Source organism: Coregonus lavaretus (genome assembly GCF_964263955.1).
Source record: "Coregonus lavaretus genome assembly, chromosome: 10".
Classification (NCBI taxonomy): Eukaryota; Metazoa; Chordata; class Actinopteri; order Salmoniformes; family Salmonidae; genus Coregonus; species Coregonus lavaretus.
This window is the reverse complement of record NC_139997.1, coordinates 61626779-61645262: the sequence shown is the minus strand read 5'-3', so window position 1 is coordinate 61645262 and position 18484 is coordinate 61626779. Positions and strand designations below refer to the sequence as shown.

The 18484-nt window shown below is 42.9% G+C and overlaps 1 protein-coding gene across 1 annotated transcript; it reads left to right on the top strand.

The window, feature by feature from the left end:
- Positions 1 to 5011: 5011 nt before the first annotated feature.
- LOC311136196 (histone H4 transcription factor-like) lies at positions 5012 to 17815 on the top strand. The gene is made up of 9 exons (XM_084170295.1): positions 5012 to 5463; positions 12096 to 12319; positions 13823 to 13934; positions 14182 to 14334; positions 14462 to 14539; positions 14670 to 14790; positions 15232 to 15370; positions 15597 to 15721; positions 15966 to 17815. Exons 1-9 carry the CDS (start codon positions 5298 to 5300, stop codon positions 16330 to 16332), a joined length of 1485 nt encoding a protein of 494 aa, XP_084026421.1. The 5' UTR covers positions 5012 to 5297; the 3' UTR covers positions 16333 to 17815.
- The last annotated feature ends 669 nt before the right edge of the window (positions 17816 to 18484 follow it).

The following is an 18484-nucleotide window of genomic DNA, read 5'->3' as shown; positions in this document are numbered from 1 at the left end:
TGTTTCATTTTCATGCCAGCCAGGTAGGCTACACTCCTGTTGTAAAGAGAAGCAATGTGTTTAATATTAGGAAAGTTGAGAAACAACTATAGTAGGCCTAGCCTATATAAAGCTGATGTGATCCTCCTCTTTTTAATAGAGGTCATCACTCTTTCTTGCGCAACTACATAGCCTATAGAAATGTTGCGCAACATGAGCTCATGGGCTCTCATGAAGTGCTTGATTAGATTTTCGATCACATTTGCATTGATGTCAGAGTGATTAGAGGGACAATAGAGTGCTGAGTACCAGGCAGCTAGCAAGTTTGGTAGGCTACCAATGACCATCAGCAGCATCAGAGCTTGGAGAAGCCTACAGTGCATTCGGAAAGTATTCAGTCCCCTTGGCTTTTTCCACATTTTGTTACGTTACAGGCTTATTCTAAAATTGATTAAATAAAAAAATGTCCTCATCAATCTACACACAATACCCCATAATGACAAAGTGAAGAGGTTTTTAGATTTCTTTGCAAATGTATTGAAAATATAATACAGAAATACCTAATTTACATACGTATTCAGACCCTTTGCTATGAGACTCGAAATTGAGCTCAGGTGCATCCTGTTTCCATTGATCATCCTTGATATGTTTCTACAACTTGATTGGAGTCCACCTGTGGTAAATTCAATTGATTGGACATGATTTGGAAAGGCACACACCTGTCTATATAAGTTCCCACAGTTGACAGTGCACGTCAGAGCAGAAACTGAGCCCTGAGGTCAAAGGAATTGTCCATAGAGCTCTGAGACAGGATTGTGTTGAGGTACAGATCTGGGGAAGGGTACCTGTCACGAACGTTGAGAGACGGGTCGGACCAAGGTGCAGCGTGAAAAGCATACATGTTTATTAACTCAAATAAACATACACGAAAACAACCAAAGGGTTATACACATACCAGCCTAACAGGAACAAGATCCCACAATACACAGTAGGCAATGGGCTACCTAAGTATGATCCCCAATCAGAGACAACGAGCGATAGCTGCCTCTGATTGGGAATCATACCCGGCCAGACATAGAAACAGAAAACTAGAACCTAAACATAGAATTTCTAGCATAGATTTCCACACCCTGACTCAACAAACTAGAGTTCTATAGGTCAGGGCGTGACAGTACCAAAAAATGTCTGCAGCATTGAAGGTCCCCAAGAACATAGAATGGAAGAAGTTTGGAACCACCAAGACTCTTCCTAGAGATGGCCACCGGCCAAACCCGGCAATCGGGGGAGAAGGGCCTTGGTCAGGGAGGTGACCAAGAACCTGAGCTCCAGAGTTCCTCTGTGGAGATGGGAGAATCTTCCAGAAGGACAACCATCTCTGCAGCACTCCACCAATCAAGCCTTTATGGTAGAGTGGCCAGACAGAAGCCACTCCTCAGTAACAGGCACATGACAGCCCGCTTGGAGTTTGCCAAAAGACACCTAAAGGACTCTCAGACCATGAGAAATAAGATTCTCTGGTCTGATGAAACAAAGACTGAACACTTTACAGAGATCCTTGATGAAAACCTGCTCCAGAGCACTCAGGACGTAAGACTGGGGCGAAGGTTCACCTTCCAACAGGACAATGACCCTAAGCACACAGCTAAGACAACGCAGGAGTGGCTTCGGGACAAATCTCTGAATGTCCTTAAGTGGCCCAGCCAGAGCCCGGACTTGAACCCTGTCGAACATCTCTGGAGAGACCTGAAAATAGCTGTTCTGCGACGCTCCCCATCCAACCTGACAAAGCTTTAGAGGATATGCAGAGAAGAATGAGAGAAACTCCCCAAATACAGGTGTGCCAAGCTTGTAGCGTAATACCCAAGAAGACTCAAGGCTGTAATCGCTGCCAAAGGTGCTTCAACAAAGTACTGAGTAAAGGGTCTCAATACTTATGTAAATGTGTGTTTTTTTTTTAAATATGTTTTTATACATTTGCAACATTTTAATAAAAACAGTTTTTGCTTTGTCATTATTGAGATTTTTGTGTAGATTGATGAGGGGAAAAAAACTATTTAATCAATTTTAGAATAAGGCTGTAACGTAACAAAATGGGGAAAAAGTAAAGGGGTCTGAATACTTTCCGAATGCACTGTAATTACTGTGACTAAACGGTGACATGGAATTTGACTGCCTTCATGACTCGTGACCACCGTTGTGGCGGTAATACTGTCACTGCAACAGCCCTACGTGCGACAAACGCCTAGTCACAAATGAACATCCTGACGGTGTGAAGCAGGGTGCTCTGGAATCATCCTACTCCAACTATTGACATGGATAATGTGGCATTTCTTATTTGTTAGTATGAATGAAATTAGTGGGTTCTGCCTTGATGACTGTATTAGATTTACACTACTTGTCCTATAGATTTTTTTAGTCTGAAATTATTACTTGGAACAAACTGAAAGCTAAAACACTCCTTGTCCTGGAATGACATGCTAGCTAGTGATAAAGCTATCTGCTCCTGCTAGCTACTAACAACATATATACTTGTTGTAACTAGTAAGTTAGCTACATTACTAAGGTTACTGTGTTCTAAGTAGGGAGTAATTTTACCGTTTGCATTGATGGTATCACGTTTCTATACCTAAATAGTTAGATTGCAAATACATTTAAAAAGCCTTTACCTGATAGCAGGTTTGTCGGACGGAGATCTCTCTCGAGATGTCACCAGCTGTGTCTACTACCTTAGATACGGATAATGTGATTGGCAGATGTGATCAACAGAGATAGTACCATGGATAGTGTACACATTTTGATTGGTTTACAGTTTAGTACTTGGCGGAGTTTGCCTGTCAAACTAGTGAACATAAGTAAGTATTTTGGAAAAAATATCATGAATTGACATTTCCAACAAACTAAAATGTGTTCAGAAGAAATAAATATACACCATATGTAAAAACCAGCTCCTCCCTCGACAGAGATAAATCAATCTCGAAAGCTAAAGCAGATAGCTTGCTATGGCCCAACACCTAATAGTAAAACCTGCAAAAGGGCAAATGTAAACAAGGGAAAAAACGCACTACCCTCCCCTGTGCCCAATAAAAAACCACACAACCCTCTCCAAAGCAAAAAAAAAAGTTACACAACCCTCCCCTATTTTGGACCCCCCCTACCCCCCATTAAATGTCCCTTACTCCTCTCTAACTGGGCGAGGTGTCAGTGGGTCACAGGTCAGCAAACATGTAGAACCGGCTCGCTCTCAATCAGATTCCTTGATTATTGCTTCACCTCTCCCTTTTTGCTTTAAAATGGGTCTGTATACAAGTCTGACAGCTGAGGATGACTTCAGTTCTTCAAAGAAAAAGGGACGGTGAGAAATCATGCCCCTTTAAAGCATCGCAATTAATTCATAGAATCCAGATTCTCAACTTGGTCTCAGAGCATTTTGTATTATTCTGTATGTAAATCCGAGACACTCCATTTAGTATGATATGTTACGTTTGGTATGGTTACATACGATATATGCTTACTGCAGGGTGGTTGGTTGGGGTGGATGGGTGGGCGTGTACAAATCTCATCACACACAACTTTAGCATTTTAGCTAATTAGCAACTTTTCAAATGCTTACTACTTTTTAGCTACTTTTCACCTACTTAGCATGTTAGCTAACCCTTCCCCTAACCTTAACCCTTTTATCTAACGCTTCACCTAACCCCAACCTTAACCCTTTTTTTGCTAACTCCTAACCTTGTGCAGATTCGTAACACATTGAAGTTATTCTCTGAGGGGTTTAAAGCCTTACTTCAATTCTAGAGCAGTTGAGGGTGGAGAGAACTCAGAGTAATAGCGGTGTGATTACAAGAGCTCAGTGGTGGAAAAAGTACCCAATTGTCATACTACCTTAATAGACAGTTACTCAAGTAAAAAGAAAGTCACCCAGTAAAATACTACATGAGTAAAAGTCTACAAGTATTTGGTTTTAAATATACTTAAGTATCAAAAGTAAATGTAATTGCTAAAATATACTTTAGTATCAAAAGTAAAAGTATAAATCATTTCAAATTTCTTATATTAAGGAAAGCCAGGGGCACACTCCAGCAGATGCATTTGTGTTTAGTGAGTCTGCCAGACCGTAGGCAGTAGGGATGACCTCGTGTTCTCCCTACTGTTATTTTATTTTACTGCTGCTCTTTAATTATTTGCTTTTCTTTTTTATTAAACTGCATTGTTGGTTATGGGCTTGTAAGTAAGCATTTCACTGTAATGTCTACAGCTGTTGTATTTGGCGTATGTGGCAAATAAAATTTGATTTGATAAGTGTGTGAATTTCAGAATTTTCCTGTCCTGCTAAGCATTCAAAATGTAACAAGTACTTTGGGTTGTCAGGGAAAATGTATGGAGTAAAAAGTACAATATTTTCTTTAGGAATGTAGTGAAGTGAAAGTAAAAGTAGTCACAAATATTAATAGTAAAGTAAAAGTACAGATACCCCAAAAAACGACTTAAGTAGTACTTTAAAGTATATTTATTTAAGTACTTTACACCACTGCAAGAGCTAGATGAAGATACCAAGACTTTTCTTATTATCGGTTAGGAGGTGTATTTTTATGAACTTACTATAGAAGGACATGGAATGTGTGAACTGTTTTTTCTCAATCCATAATGTATTTGTATGTTTTGCCTTCCTAATGTTAGGCTCATTTGACACTGGGCAATTCTGCTGGTTGTACGAATGTAAATACAAGTGTACAATCATTTATGATGTGTTTTACACTCGTAATGGAATGCTCAAACCAGGAAATAAATAAGTGCTCAGAACAAATAATTTCCTTTAGGAAATTGTTATTTCATTATTTTGAGTCTAATGCCGAATACAGGCACTACTAATATTTCTAAATGGAACGGTTTCTAATCGTTCCTGTTTTCTGAGGACAATATTCCAGTCGTACCCATCTCGCCCATGGAACCGCCTTACGTGATTGGCCAAGACGGACTTTAAGTGAAAGCCCATTGGACATTGACTATGAAGTGATTTCTGATTGGAGCTCATAAAGTCATCAGGAAACGTTTGGCTAACAACATTAAGGTAGCGAACTTGTGTATTTGTTTATTCTTACTCTAAATAACTGAGCAATTGTGTTTTGGACTTTTCAACATGATCACATTCGTTGTAACGATATCAGAACGTTGTTGTCAGACGTGGATATTAACGTTACTGCCGTTAGCTAATGGCAGCTGTCCAGTTTAGCTAGTTAGCAAGACAATTTTCGTTTACATATAACGACGTTAGCTTTTCCCCATTACACACGACCATGCATGTGAACGCATAGTGAGAGATGCCTCCTGGAAACAAACGGGCAAGAAAAGAGGACACACCGCTGGAGTTGGCGTGTGAGTGGGGGTCCTGCCAAGAGTCATTCGATCAGATGCAGGAGTTCTGCGAGCATGTGGAGGGTCACCTCAAGGCGCTGGACATAGAGGAAGGGGACAATTACTCATTTGGTGAGCGGGTAGGGAAGAATGTAGTCGTCTCTTTTCACAGCTTGTGCCTCCGACGTGGAGTGGCCCTCTGTGTGAGAGACATTACATGAGAGAGGAAAAGCCAGTGAATGCTCAACTTTAACTTTTCATCAAAACACAGGACAAAGAAACATTTAATTTGATTTGAGATAAAGTACCTAAGCCTATTGTCTATGGGATAATAATGAACCCTGTGAGTTTGTATTTTGAATTTCGTTGTCGCACGTTGATATTTGTGGCTGCAAGTACGATTTGCAAATGTGTAATTATATTTAGCAAGCTTGTATAATGTGTAACTTGACATTTGAATACATTGAATAAGATTTGCAAGCATAATTTCTTTTCAGAATTATTACAAGTCCATTTGCGAGTATGAATATTCTGCTGTGAATCAAAAATACACTTGTAAATTTTAATCTGCGTGCTCTTTTTGAACGTTTGTAGAAAGAGATTCAGAAGTAAAATGTTTAATTTGAGCGGCTGTGGGGCCAGTACCTTTTACTTCTGACCAATCCGCTGCCTATTGCGCAACCATCAATCAAATCTCAGAAAGTAGTAAAATAGAAATGGGGCGTCGAAGAAGATTGGTGTCAAGTGCAAACAGAGTGCCAGACCTAGTTCTGGAGGTGAAATGGAAGTGAATGAGGGCGAGTTAAGTTAGGTGGAAGGTGTGGTAAAGAGCTTGGGAGCCTGAGCCTGGCATTGATGGACATGATGAAGAAGAATATGGTCCAGGAGGAGAGACATTTTTGGAGAAAGTGGATTCTTGCCTTTTGGCGGATCCATTTGTGGGTCAGGGTGGTTGGGAAAGGAGTTGGGTGCAGTTGAATCAGTGAAAATAACCTGTAGTGGACTTGTGATATTTGTTTGTGTTTCTTTGGACCAGAGGGAGTGAGTGCTCCGTGTCACGCAACATGGGTCAAGATCTGTTTCTTGCTTTGTGATTAGGAATAGGGCACCATTGAAAGGAGTGATTTCTGGAGTAGCGTTAAGTGTGCAGGTGTGTGTACAGGTTGAGGATTCCTGGTGTTTGTGGCTCCTGCTGTTTGGTGTGACACAGACCCAATGGTGAGTGGTGAAACAGAGGAGTCACTGTCAGTCCTTTTTGAGTTTTGAGTCTGAGTTTTTACCGGAAAAGGTGATGTTAGCAAACAGTGCATTCGGAAAGTATTCCGACCCCTTGCCTTTTTCCACATTTTGTTATGTTACAGCCTTATTCTAAAATTGATTGAATAGTTTTTTCCCCTCATCAATCTACACACAATACCCCACAAAAACCAGGTTTTTTGACATTTTTGCAAATGTACAAACTTGGCACACCTGTATTTTGGGAGTTTCTCCCATTCTTCTCTGCAGATCCTCTCAAGCTCTGTCAGGTTGGAAGGGAAGCGTCGCTGCACAGCTATTTTCAGGTCTCTCCAGAGATGTTCGATCAGGTTCAAGAACGGGCTCTGGCTGGGCCACTCAAGGACATTCAGAGACTCTTCCCCGAAGCCACTCCTGTGTTGTCTTGGCTGTGTGCTTAGGGTCGTTGTGTTGTTGGAAGGTGAACCTTTCTCCCCAGTCTGAGGTCCTGAGCGCTCTGGAGCAGGTTTTCATCAAGTATCTCTCTGTACTTTGCTCTGTTCATCTTTCCCTCGATCCTGACAAGTCTCCCAGTCCCTGCCGCTAAAAAACATCCCCACAGCATGATGCTGCCACCATGCTACACCGTAGGGATGGTGCCATGTTTCCTCCAGACGTGACGCTTGGCATTCAGGCCAAAGTGTTCAATCTTGGTTTCATCAGACCAGAGAATCTAGTTGCTCATGGTCTGAGAGTACTTTAGGTGCCTTTTGGCAAACTCCAAGCGTGCTGTCGTGCTTTTTTAATGAGGAGGGGTTTCCATCTGGCCACACTACCATAAAGGCCTGATTGGTGGAGTGCTGCAGAGATGGATGTCCTTCTGGAAGGTTCTGCCATCTCCACAGAGGAACTCTAGAGCTCTGTCAGTGACCTGCAGGGTTCTTGGTCACCTCCCTGAACAAGGCCCTTCTCCCCCGCTTGCTCAGTTTTGCTGGGCGGCCACTTCTAGGAAGAGTCTTGGTGGTTCCAAACTTCTTCCATTTGCAAAAATTTCTAAAAACCTGTTTTCACTTTGTCATTTTGGGCTATTGTGTGTAAATTGATGAGAAAAAACATTTATTTAATCCATTTTAGAATAAGTTTGTAACGTAACAAAATGTGGAAAAGGGACGGGGTCTGAATACTTTACGAATGCACTTTATATCAGTTATCCTGTTAGAGCTTTTGTGCAGAATCCACTGCATTGTTTCAGGTACAACATTTATGGTCATGTAGCTGCAGTGTGTAGGAGGGAGATTCCAAGATGTGGGAAGTGTGCTGGAGGGCATGGGACAGAGGAATGTGTACTTTCGGTAGATAAAGTTGTGTGTGTCAACTGTAGGGGTGCTCATGTTGCTGGGGATCGGAAGTGTCCGGTGCGAGAAAGGCAAGTGGAGGTGGCCAGTGTCAGAGTAGTGCAGAAGGTGTCGTATGCTGAGGTAGTGAAGAAAGTAGAGGAGGATGGGTCAAGGGTGAGGGATCCTGTGAGGATCCCTGTGAGTATTGGATCTGTGCCAGCACAGAGGGATTGGCCAACGAGTGATATATGCTCAGTGGTGTAAAGTACTTCAGTAATACTTTGAAGTATTACTTAAGTCGTTTTTGGGGGGGATCTGTACTATACTATTTGTATTTTTGAAAATGTTTACTTTTATGTTACTACATTCCTAAAGAAAATAATGTAAATTTATTCCATACATTTTCCCTGACACCCAAAAGTACTTGTTCCATTTTGAATGCTTTGCAGAACTAGGGCTGTTACGGTGACCGTATTACTGCCACACCAGCGGTCACGAGTCATGACGGCGGTCAAATTCCATGTCACCGTTTAGTCACGATAATTAGGCTTCTCCATGCTCTGATGCTGCTGCTGGTCATTAGTAGCCTACTAAACTTGCTAACTGCCTGGTACTCAGCACTCGATTGTCGCTCTAATCACTCTGACATCAATGGAAATGTAATTGAAAATCTAATCAAACACTTCATGAGAGCCCATGAGCTCATGTTGCACAACATTTGTATAGGCTATGCGTGAGAAAACAGAGCCATGGCCTCTATTAAAAAGAAGAGGATCCCATTATCCCCTTATTGTTCTGTTTGCTTCCGTTTTAAGAAACTTTTTTCAAAATAATCGGCAGAATGAATACACCCCTGATCACGCGTAAACACAGTTCACTTTCATAGCAGCCACATGGTATTCCTTCTCATATCTATGCGCTCTCCTCCTCTCACCTCTTCCCTTCGCTTGTGGACTTCAATGCACAACACTGTATGTGACCAGGTGAAAAACATTTCCAAGCCAAACCGCTACACACAGCCTACATCGTTGTCACCATATTAGCTAAAGTAACGTCATAGTCAGCATAGGTAATATAACTAACACGTTAGTAAACCCGCTAAAATCATGCAGTAACATTACACTGTACAGTCAGTAAGCAGTTACACCGGCGGGCCCCGGTGGCATTAAATTAGTAATACCAAAAGCTTACCTTGACTTGGAAGAAATCCAATGTTGTGTTGGAAAGTCATAGCCAGCTAGCTAACATAGCATCCCTCTGTTTGAGCAGAGTGTTTCAGTAGGCTAAACTAGCTAGCTGCATTTAATAACTAAGTAAGTGAAACTGAGAGTCCTCTCTTGCTTCTCCTTCATTTTTGAAGAAATGAATTTGTTCAAAACTGTTCAACTATTGTCTTTCGGTCTCTTTGAGTCAACTACTCACCACATTCTATACACTGCAGTAGTAGCTAGCTGTAGCTTATGCTTTCAGTACTAAATTCATTATCTGATCCTTTGATTGGGTGGACAACATGTCAGTTCATGCTGCAAGAGCTCTGATAGGCTGGAGGACGTCCTCCGGAAGTTGTCATAATTACTGTGTAAGTCTATGGAAGGGGGTGAGAACCATGAGCCTCCAAGGTTTTGTATTGAAGTCATTGTACCCAGAGGAGGATGGAAGCTAGCTGTCCTCCAGCTACACCATGGTACTACCCTACAGAGTGCTTTGAGGCTATTGTAGACCTTCTTTGCAAAATAGTGTTTTAATAAATTATTTGTTGACGTGATTATATTTAGTGTAGTTTTATCTAAAAATGATTATTTTTTAATGTTTTAAAATGTTAATTTGTATGAAATTCACTGAGGAGGATGGTCCACCCTTTCCTCCTCTGAGGAGCCTCCACTGATCTATACACAATACCTCATAATGATGAAGCAAAAACAGGTTTTTACACATTTTAGCAAATTTTTGTACATACATTATCGTTCAATAATTTGGGGTCACTTAGAAATGTCCTTGTTTTCTAAAGAAAAGCAATTTTTTTGTCCATTTTAAAATAACATCAAATTGATCAGAAATACAGTGTAGACATTGTTAATGTTGTAAATGGCTATTGTAGCTGGAAATGGCTGATTTTTAATGGAATATCTACATAGGTGTACAGAGGCCCATTATCAGCAACCATCAGTCCTGTGTTCCAATGGCACGTTGTTTGCTAATCCAAGTTTATCATTTTAAAAGGCTAATTGATCATTAGAAAACCCTTTTGCAATTATGTTAGCACAGCTGAAAACAGTTGTGATGATTTTAAAGAAGCAATACAACTGGTCTTCTTGAGACTAGTTGAGTATCTGGAGCATCAGCAATTGTGGGTTCGATTACAGGCTCACAATGGCCAGAAAAAAAAGAACTTTCTTCTGAAACTCGTCAGTCTATTCTTGTTCTGAGAAATGAAGGCTATTCCATGCGAGAAATTGCCAAGAAACTGAAGATCTCGTACAACACTGTGGACTACTCCCTTCACAGAACAGCTAAAACTGTCTCTAACCAGAATAGAAAGAGGAGTGGGAGGCCCCGGTGCACAACTGAGCAAGAGGACAAATACATTAGTGTCTAGTTTGAGAAACAGGCGCCTCACAGGTCCTCAACTGGCAGCTTCATTAAATAGTACCCGCAAAACACCAGTCTCAACAGTGAAGAGGTGACTCGGGGATGCTGACCTTCTAGGCAGAGTTACAAAGAAAAAGCCATATGTCAGACTGCCCATCTTAATCTTTTTTTTAATTTATTGGCCAAGTGACCCCAAGCCTTTGAACGGTAGTGTAAGTATTGAGACCCTTTGCTATGAGACTCAAAATTGAGCTCTGGTGCATCCTGTTTCCATTGATAATCCTTGAGATGTTTCTACAACTTGATTGGAGTCCACCTGTGGTAAATTCAATTGATTGGACATGATTTGGAAAGGCACACACCTGTCTATAAGGTCCCACAGTTGAGGGTGCATTCAGAGCAAAAACCAAGCCATGAGGTTGAAGGAATTGTCTGTAGAGCTCCGAGACAGGATCGTGTCGAGGCAAAGATCTGGGGAAGGGTACCAAAAAATGTCTGCAGCATTGAAGGTCCCCAAGAACACAGTGGCCTCCATCATTCTTAAGTGGAAGAAGCTTGGAACCACCAAGACTCTTCCTAGAACTGGCCGCCCGGCCAAACTGAGCAATCGGGGTAGAAGGACCTTGTTCGGGGAGGTGACCAAGAACCCGATGATCATTGACAGAGCTCCAGAGTTCCTCTGTGAAGATGGTTGTCCTTCTGGAAGTTTCTCCCATCTCTGCAGCACTCCACCAATCAGGCCTTTATGGTAGAGTGGGCAGACGGAGGCCACTCCTCAGTAAAAGGCACATGACAGCCCACTTGGAGTTTGTTAAAATGCACCTAAAGACTCTCAGACCATGAGAAACAAGATTGAACACTTTGGCCTGAATGCCAAGTGTCACGTCTGGAGGAAACCTGGCACCATCCCTACGGTAAAGCATGGTGGTGGCAGCATCATGCTGTGGGGAGATTTTTCAGCGGCAGGGACTGGGAGACTAGTCAGGATCGAGGGAAAGATGAACGGTGCAAAGTACAGAGAGATCCTTGATGAAAACCTGCTCCAGAGCGCTCAGGACCTCAGACTGGGGTGAAGGTTCACCTTCCAACAGGACAACGACCCTAAGTATACAGCCAAGACAACGCAGGAGTGGCTTCGGGACAAGTCTCTGAATGTCTTTGAGTGGCCCAGCCAGAGCTCAGACTTGAACCCAATCGAACATCTCTGGAGAGATATGAAAATAGCTGTGCAGCAACGCTCTCCAACCAACCTGACAGAGCTTGAGAGGATCTGCAGAGAAGAATGGGAGAAATTCCCCAAATACAGGTGAGCAAAACTTGTAGCGTTATACCCGAGAAGACTTGAGGCTGTATTCGCTGCCAAAGGTGCTTCAACAAAGTACTGAGTAAAGTGTCTGAACACTTATGTAAATGTTATATTTCCGTTTTAATTTTAATTTTTTATATATCTACATTTGCAAACATTTCCAAAAACCTGTTTTGGGAGTATTGTGTGTAGATTGATGAGGGGGAAAAACAATTGAACCAATTTTAGAGTAAGGCTGTAACGTAACAAAATGGGGAAAGGGTCTGAATACTTTCCGACTGCACTGTACATGTCTCTCGTTTGTTTTCTGTCACTAGATGAGCAGAGTTGTATATGGAAAGACTGTGGGTTCTGCTCTGTGGAGAGTGCTGAGTTGAAGCGCCACGTGTATTTCCACTGTTACCACACCAAGCTGAAGCAGTGGGGCCAGGGGGTACTCAAGGCCCAGCCCAGCCTCGGCACCTGCACCATTGGCCTCCACAACCGCAACATCGTGCCTGACATAACAGAAAACTTCATCTGCCAGTGGGAGCAATGTGAGGTGAGACACTGTTAGTGTGGGTCATATCTAGCTTAGATGTGAAGCTTGTGGACAGACAGACATAGCATTAAGCCAGGCATAGACCAGGGACGTGCACAGTCCGTCACGGGACACACACGGGGGGGTATACAGAAGATAGCCCTATTTGGTAAAAGACCAAGTCCGTATTATGGCAAGAACAGCTCAAGAATAGAGAAATGACAGTCCTTTGGTCTGGAGTCCAAATTGGAAATGTTTGGTTCAAACTGCTGTGTCTTTGTGAGACGTGGTGTCGGTGAACGGATGATCTCTGCATGTGTAGTTCCCACCGTAAAGCATGGAGGAGGAGGTGTTATGGTGTGCGGGGGCTTTGCTGGTGACATTTTACATTTTAGTCATTTAGCAGACGCTCTTATCCAGAGCGACTTACAGTTAGTGAGTGCATACATTATTTATTTTATTTTTCATACTGGCCCCCCGTTGCAAACGCCATGCTCTACCAACTGTTTATTTCCATCCCTGCCGGCCATTCCCTCCCCTACCATGGACGACGCTGGGCCAATTGTGCGCCACCTCATGGGTCTCCCTTGTCACGGGCAGCTATGACAGAGCCTGGATTCGAACCAGGATCTCTAGTGGCACAGCTAGCACTGCGATGCAGTGCCTTAGACCACTGCGCCACTCGGGATGACACAGTCTGTGTTCAAGGCACACTTAACCAGCATGGCTACCACAGCATTCTGCAGCGATACGCCATCCCATCTGGCTTGGGCTTAGTGGGACTATCAATTGTTTTTCAACAGGACAATTTTCTTGTTTTTGTACTTTTTTTTGTTTAAACACATTTTTTAGTCATTTAGCAGACGCTTTTATCCAGAGCGACTTAAAGTTAGTGAGTGCATACATTTTCATACTGGCCCCCTGTGGGAAACGAACCCACAGCCCTGGCGTTGCAAGCGCCATGCTCTACCAACTGAGCTACAGGTGACTGACCCAACACACCTCCGGGGTGTGTAAGGGCTATTTGACCAAGAAGGAGAGTGATGGAGTGCCGTATCAGATGACCTGGCCTCCACATTCCCCCGACCTCAACCCAATTGAGATGGTTTGGGATGAGTCGGGCTGCAGTGTGAAGGAAAAGCAGCCAACAAGTGCTCAGCTTATATGGGAACTCCTTCAAGACTGTTGGAAAAGCATTCCAGGTGAAGCTGGTTGAGAGAATGCCAAGAGTGTGCAAAGCTGTCATCAAGGCAAAGGGTGGCTATTTGAAGAATCTCAAATATAAAATATATATCGATTTGTTTAACACTTTTTTGGTTACTACATGATTCCATATGTGTTATTCCATAGTTTTGATGTCTTCACTATTATTCTACAATGTAGAAAATAGTAAAAATAAAGAAAAACCCTTGAATGAGTAGGTGTGTCCAAACGTTTGACTGGTAGTGTTGGTATTATTGTCGAAGACCGTTACTACTTGAGTAACACGTCTATTTGTGTGTGTGTGTGTATTTGTGTTTGCAGCAACCCTCTCTGGCCAACTCAGAGTGGTTCTACCGCCATGTGGAGATGCACAGCATGTGTATGGACCTACCCTCTGCTGATAAGGAGACATTGGTGTGTTGTGGCTGGAAGGGTGAGTCCACTGACCCCTGTAAAGATGGTAGTATAGAAGGTGGAAGCTTACAACTATTCAGGAGAAACCAAGAGGTGACTGAATGTTTCAGTTGGAAGGTGTGTAGGTTTTTGTCTCGGAAGTGGCAGTGGATAAAATAGGTAAGAGCAGGGTTGGCCTATTACCGGTTGTAATGTGACCTGGAACCAGAGTGAATACCACAACTGAGAATATCAACTGTACTTATTTTCCCCTGACTTTTCTCCAGACTGTGAGGCCAAGTTTAAAGGGCGTTTTAAGTTGCGGGAGCACCTGCGGAGCCACACTGGGGAGAAGGTAGTGGCCTGCCCAATCTGTGGAGGGATGTTTGCGAACAACACCAAGTTCTTTGACCACATTAGACGGCAGACCACCATCGAGGGTGAGATGGGATGTTCAGGGGTGGATTGGATTTAGGGCTTTGTTAACATTGTGGAGTATAACCCAATAACACATTTACTTAATGACTGACTCATGACTGTGTGTCTGTGTTCCCTTGTCTGTCCTAGGTCAGAGGTTCCAGTGCTCCCACTGCTCCAAACGCTTTGCAACGGAGAGACTACTGAGGGACCACATGAGGAATCATGGTCAGTCCCTTGAACTCCCTTCTTTGTATTTATATCACACGATGATCAATCTCTACTATCGTTTGCTGCCGAGTAGTACGGTGTTCTGATCTGTTCCTTTCTCTTCTTCTCTCTCCCCATCTGCTGTTAGTGAACCACTACAAGTGTCCATTGTGTGACATGACCTGCCCGTCCCCCTCATCGCTGCGGAACCACATCAAGTTCCGCCATAGCAACGAGAAGCCTTACAGCTGTGAATACTGCGAGTACAGGTAGGTTCATAGATTAGGTAGATACTAAAGTAATACCTGGGACTCCGGTCTATAGTATAAGCCAACACCATCCGTCTTTGACAGAGATGACGTCCATACTTTATTATGAAAGGAAATTAATTATATTTAAGAAGTAAATATAGTTAGTGTGTGCAAGTGTACGGGAGACCCATGGGGCGGCGCACAATTGGCCCAGTGTCGTCCAGGGTAGGGGAGGGAATGGCCGGCAGGGGATGTAGCTCAGTTGGTAGAGCATGGCGTTTGCAACGCCAGGGTTATGGGTTTGATAAAATAATGTATGTGCTAACTGTAAGTCGCTCTGGAAAAGAGCGTCTGCTAAATGACTAAAATGTAAAATGTAAATGTTAACAATTGCCTGAATGTTAGTTAATTTGTAAAGGGAGAACCCATCCTTACCCATCTTTCGTGTGTGTGTATCAGCTGTAAGAACCTTATCGACCTTCGTAAACACCTGGACACCCACAGCACTGAGCCGGCCTACCGCTGTGACTTCACCAACTGTGACTACACCACACGCTCACTGCACTCCATCAAGAACCACTACAAGAAAGTACATGAGGTGAGAGAGGGAGATGTATACATTTTTACACTTTTCACTCTGCTGAGCCAAGCTTATCTGTACTGGGCAGGCCTAGTTATGCATCCACCATAGTTGCTGGAACCGTGCTGAAAATAACAATTTGAAGCCCTGTTGTGCAAGTCAGCCATGTAAAGACAACTCTAATGTATGTGCTCAATGCCTAAACTATATTTGAAGATGTTTACCTTTTGTGTTGACAACTCAGGGAGATTTTGTGGCTCGCTACAAGTGTCATGTCTGTGAGCAGTGCTTCACTAGGGGAAACAACCTCACTGCCCACCTCCGCAAGAAGCACCAGTTCAAATGGCCCTCCGGACACCCTCGTTTCAGGTACCAACTACTGAGCCTTTCAACATGGCAAACAGAACATTTATAGCCAGCATACTAGGACAACCAATTCTAAAGTGCATGTGGTTGAGATTGTATCTAACAGCATCGGTAAGACCTCATTCAATGTAAGTAGTTTGACTCCAGAATCATTAGTAGGTGAATGAGAAAGTCTGAGCCTATTTGGATAATCATTTTGACTTGTGGCTAACTATTCTTTCTTTTTTTCCCCCTCTCTCTCTCCCAGGTATAAGGAACACGATGACGGCTTTATGCGTCTACAGCTGATCCGCTATGAGAGCGTGGAGCTGACTGAGCAACTGATGAGAGAGAGACCGGAGGGCCAGGAGGGAGAGGGGGAGGAGGGAGAGGACGCTGCCCAGACAGACAGCCTGGGGCCTGGGGAGGACGAGGAGGAGGCCGGGGCGTTAGCACACTCCACGGACGTACAGTCGGAGCTGAGAGGGGTGCTGTTGGAGGAGGGTGGGGCGGTGGATCAGGGGGAGGGGGTGTTCTTTGTTCTGACTGGTGGTGACCCGTCTCAGGCAGGGGAGGACACTGTGATGCTGCAGCTACAGGACACTGCTCAGCAGCTGGGCATGCAGGTGGTATAACCACTTAAACCCCTCACACATACTGCTCCTCTCATGGCTCTCGCATCTGGGCAGTGACACAGCACAGAGAGGCACCAGGACTTAAGGAATGTTGAGACGGGAGAGCTGCACCTGTCACCGGGCACACCTGTCTGGCAGTATGCTGAGTGTGAGGAGGAGGGAGGCTTCAAGGATTCACAGAGTATGGAGAGAAATGAACAGTGGCTCCTAAATATTGAGATTCAACCAGCAGGACTGGCCTTATCTGCCCTCCGTGCAGGGCCCACTCATCACAGAACAAATTTCAGAAGATGTGGAGTTGATATTGTTGAACTGAAGAGGAGTTTTCCAACCTCTGATCCGACATTGGTGGAGACCCAGACAGTTGCTATGTTTTGCATTATAAACTATTTTCAGCTAAGCTGAAGGGACTCGATAGGGGTAGCCTATATTATGATGCAGGATCAATGAATTATCCAGCTAACTTGCCTAAATGTGATCCGTTTGAGGAAATTAGGCGTATGTCGCGCGTCACTGCTTCACAGGAGGCATTTGAAAGTAAACTTTTTAATTTTTGATCAAAATGCTTTTTTTTGCAGAAATGCGTTCAGGAACATGTGAACTTTCATGTGCCTTAATAACAAACTTGTATGCCATCTGTAAATATGAATAAAATATGAGCCTAGTTGTTTAGCCATAGAAAAAGACAGGAACCTTCCCGCTAGCCATGATTGGCTGGACATGCCGAGAGATGAGTTCGGATTGGTCTGCCATGTAGCACACTTCTGTCTATAACATGAGCTGCTCAGTACAGTATGTGTAGGTAATCCTTTCTAACGTGTATTTTTTGAAAGATATCACGAAGAACTGCAAAAGTGTTGCTAATGCTCTCCACTTTCTGGAGGAACAAGTTTTGAAATCAGTGGAAGCAGAGTATGATAGCTAAGGAGATGGAGAAAAATCAGGCTTTTTATTGCAAATATGCGGAGGGAGTGGAAAAGAGAACACACAGATGGCTGTTGTATAAAACACCTGTCTCCGTATTACATCTTCAAACTAAGGGCAACCATGGCATCCGTGACATGTATACGGGTAAGGGAGTCTAGCTACATTTTCAGATATTATATGTTTCAAATTTTGTCAAAGTTGTTCTCATTACAAGTAAAGCATACTGTTAGCTAGTTCAACTAGGTTCAATGTTAGCTAGCTGGCTGGCTGGCTAGCTAAATTTTTGTGTATGATCTGTGTAGTAATATTATTCGTATCTCAGAGCCATATGCATTGCTAGTTATAGCCTAATTTTTGCTAGCTTACATTGAACCTAGCTGGTTAGCGTTAGCTACCTGCAGATTCATGCAGAGTAGTAACGTTATGAGTTGGGATTATGGTAGCTAGCTACATGTCTAAACAAGACTCCATTATGCAAGTAACCATTTCACTGTACCGTTTATACCTTCTGTATCCTGTGCATGTAACAAATAAACTTTGATATAGTGTGTGTTTAGCAGAGACAGTAATGTGAAGAATAACATGATCTGCACCAAAGTCAAATTAGGATATAACGTTAGGCCAACGAGACTGTGTCCAAGTTCTAAAATTCTCCGGTAGAATGGCCTGCTTTCATTTAGTCACACTCACAACCGTAAGATATTTTTTGTAATTAGCTCGCTATTAACTTGCAAATAATTATCTTGTTGTGAGTTTGTTTTCCTGTAATAATGAATACAACTTAGCTAAAGTTAAGATGTTGTAAGCTATATGATATGGTTGCTATTTTAACTGGCTAGCCAACTAACTTAGCATTAGCTAGCCAGCTAACAAGCTAGAAACGAACCAAAACATTGTTTATAAAGTTGCTTTTAGTTGCCTGGTTTGCTATATTGATATACAGTACCAGTCAAAAGTTTGGACACACCTACTCATTCCAGGGTTTTTCTTTATTTGTACTATTTTCTACATTGTAGAATAATAGTGAAGACATCAAAACTATGAAATAAAACATATGGAATCATCTAGTAACCAGAAAAGTGTTAAACAAATGAAAATATATTTTAGATTCTTCAAAGAAGCCACCCTTTGCCTTGATGACAGCTTTGCACACTCTTGGCATTCTCTCAACCAGCTTCATGAGGAATGTTTTTCCAACAGTCTTGAAGGAGTTCCCACATACAGT

Coding starts and splice junctions, on each gene's coding strand:
- LOC311136196 (XM_084170295.1), top strand. CDS start 5,298: ATGCCTCCTGGAAACAAACGGGCAAGAAAAGAGGACACACCGCTGGAG. Junction 12,320..13,822: donor GCCAGTGGGAGCAATGTGAG/GTGAGACACTGT, acceptor TTGTGTTTGCAG/CAACCCTCTCTGGCCAACTC. Junction 15,722..15,965: donor TCCGGACACCCTCGTTTCAG/GTACCAACTACT, acceptor TCTCTCTCCCAG/GTATAAGGAACACGATGACG.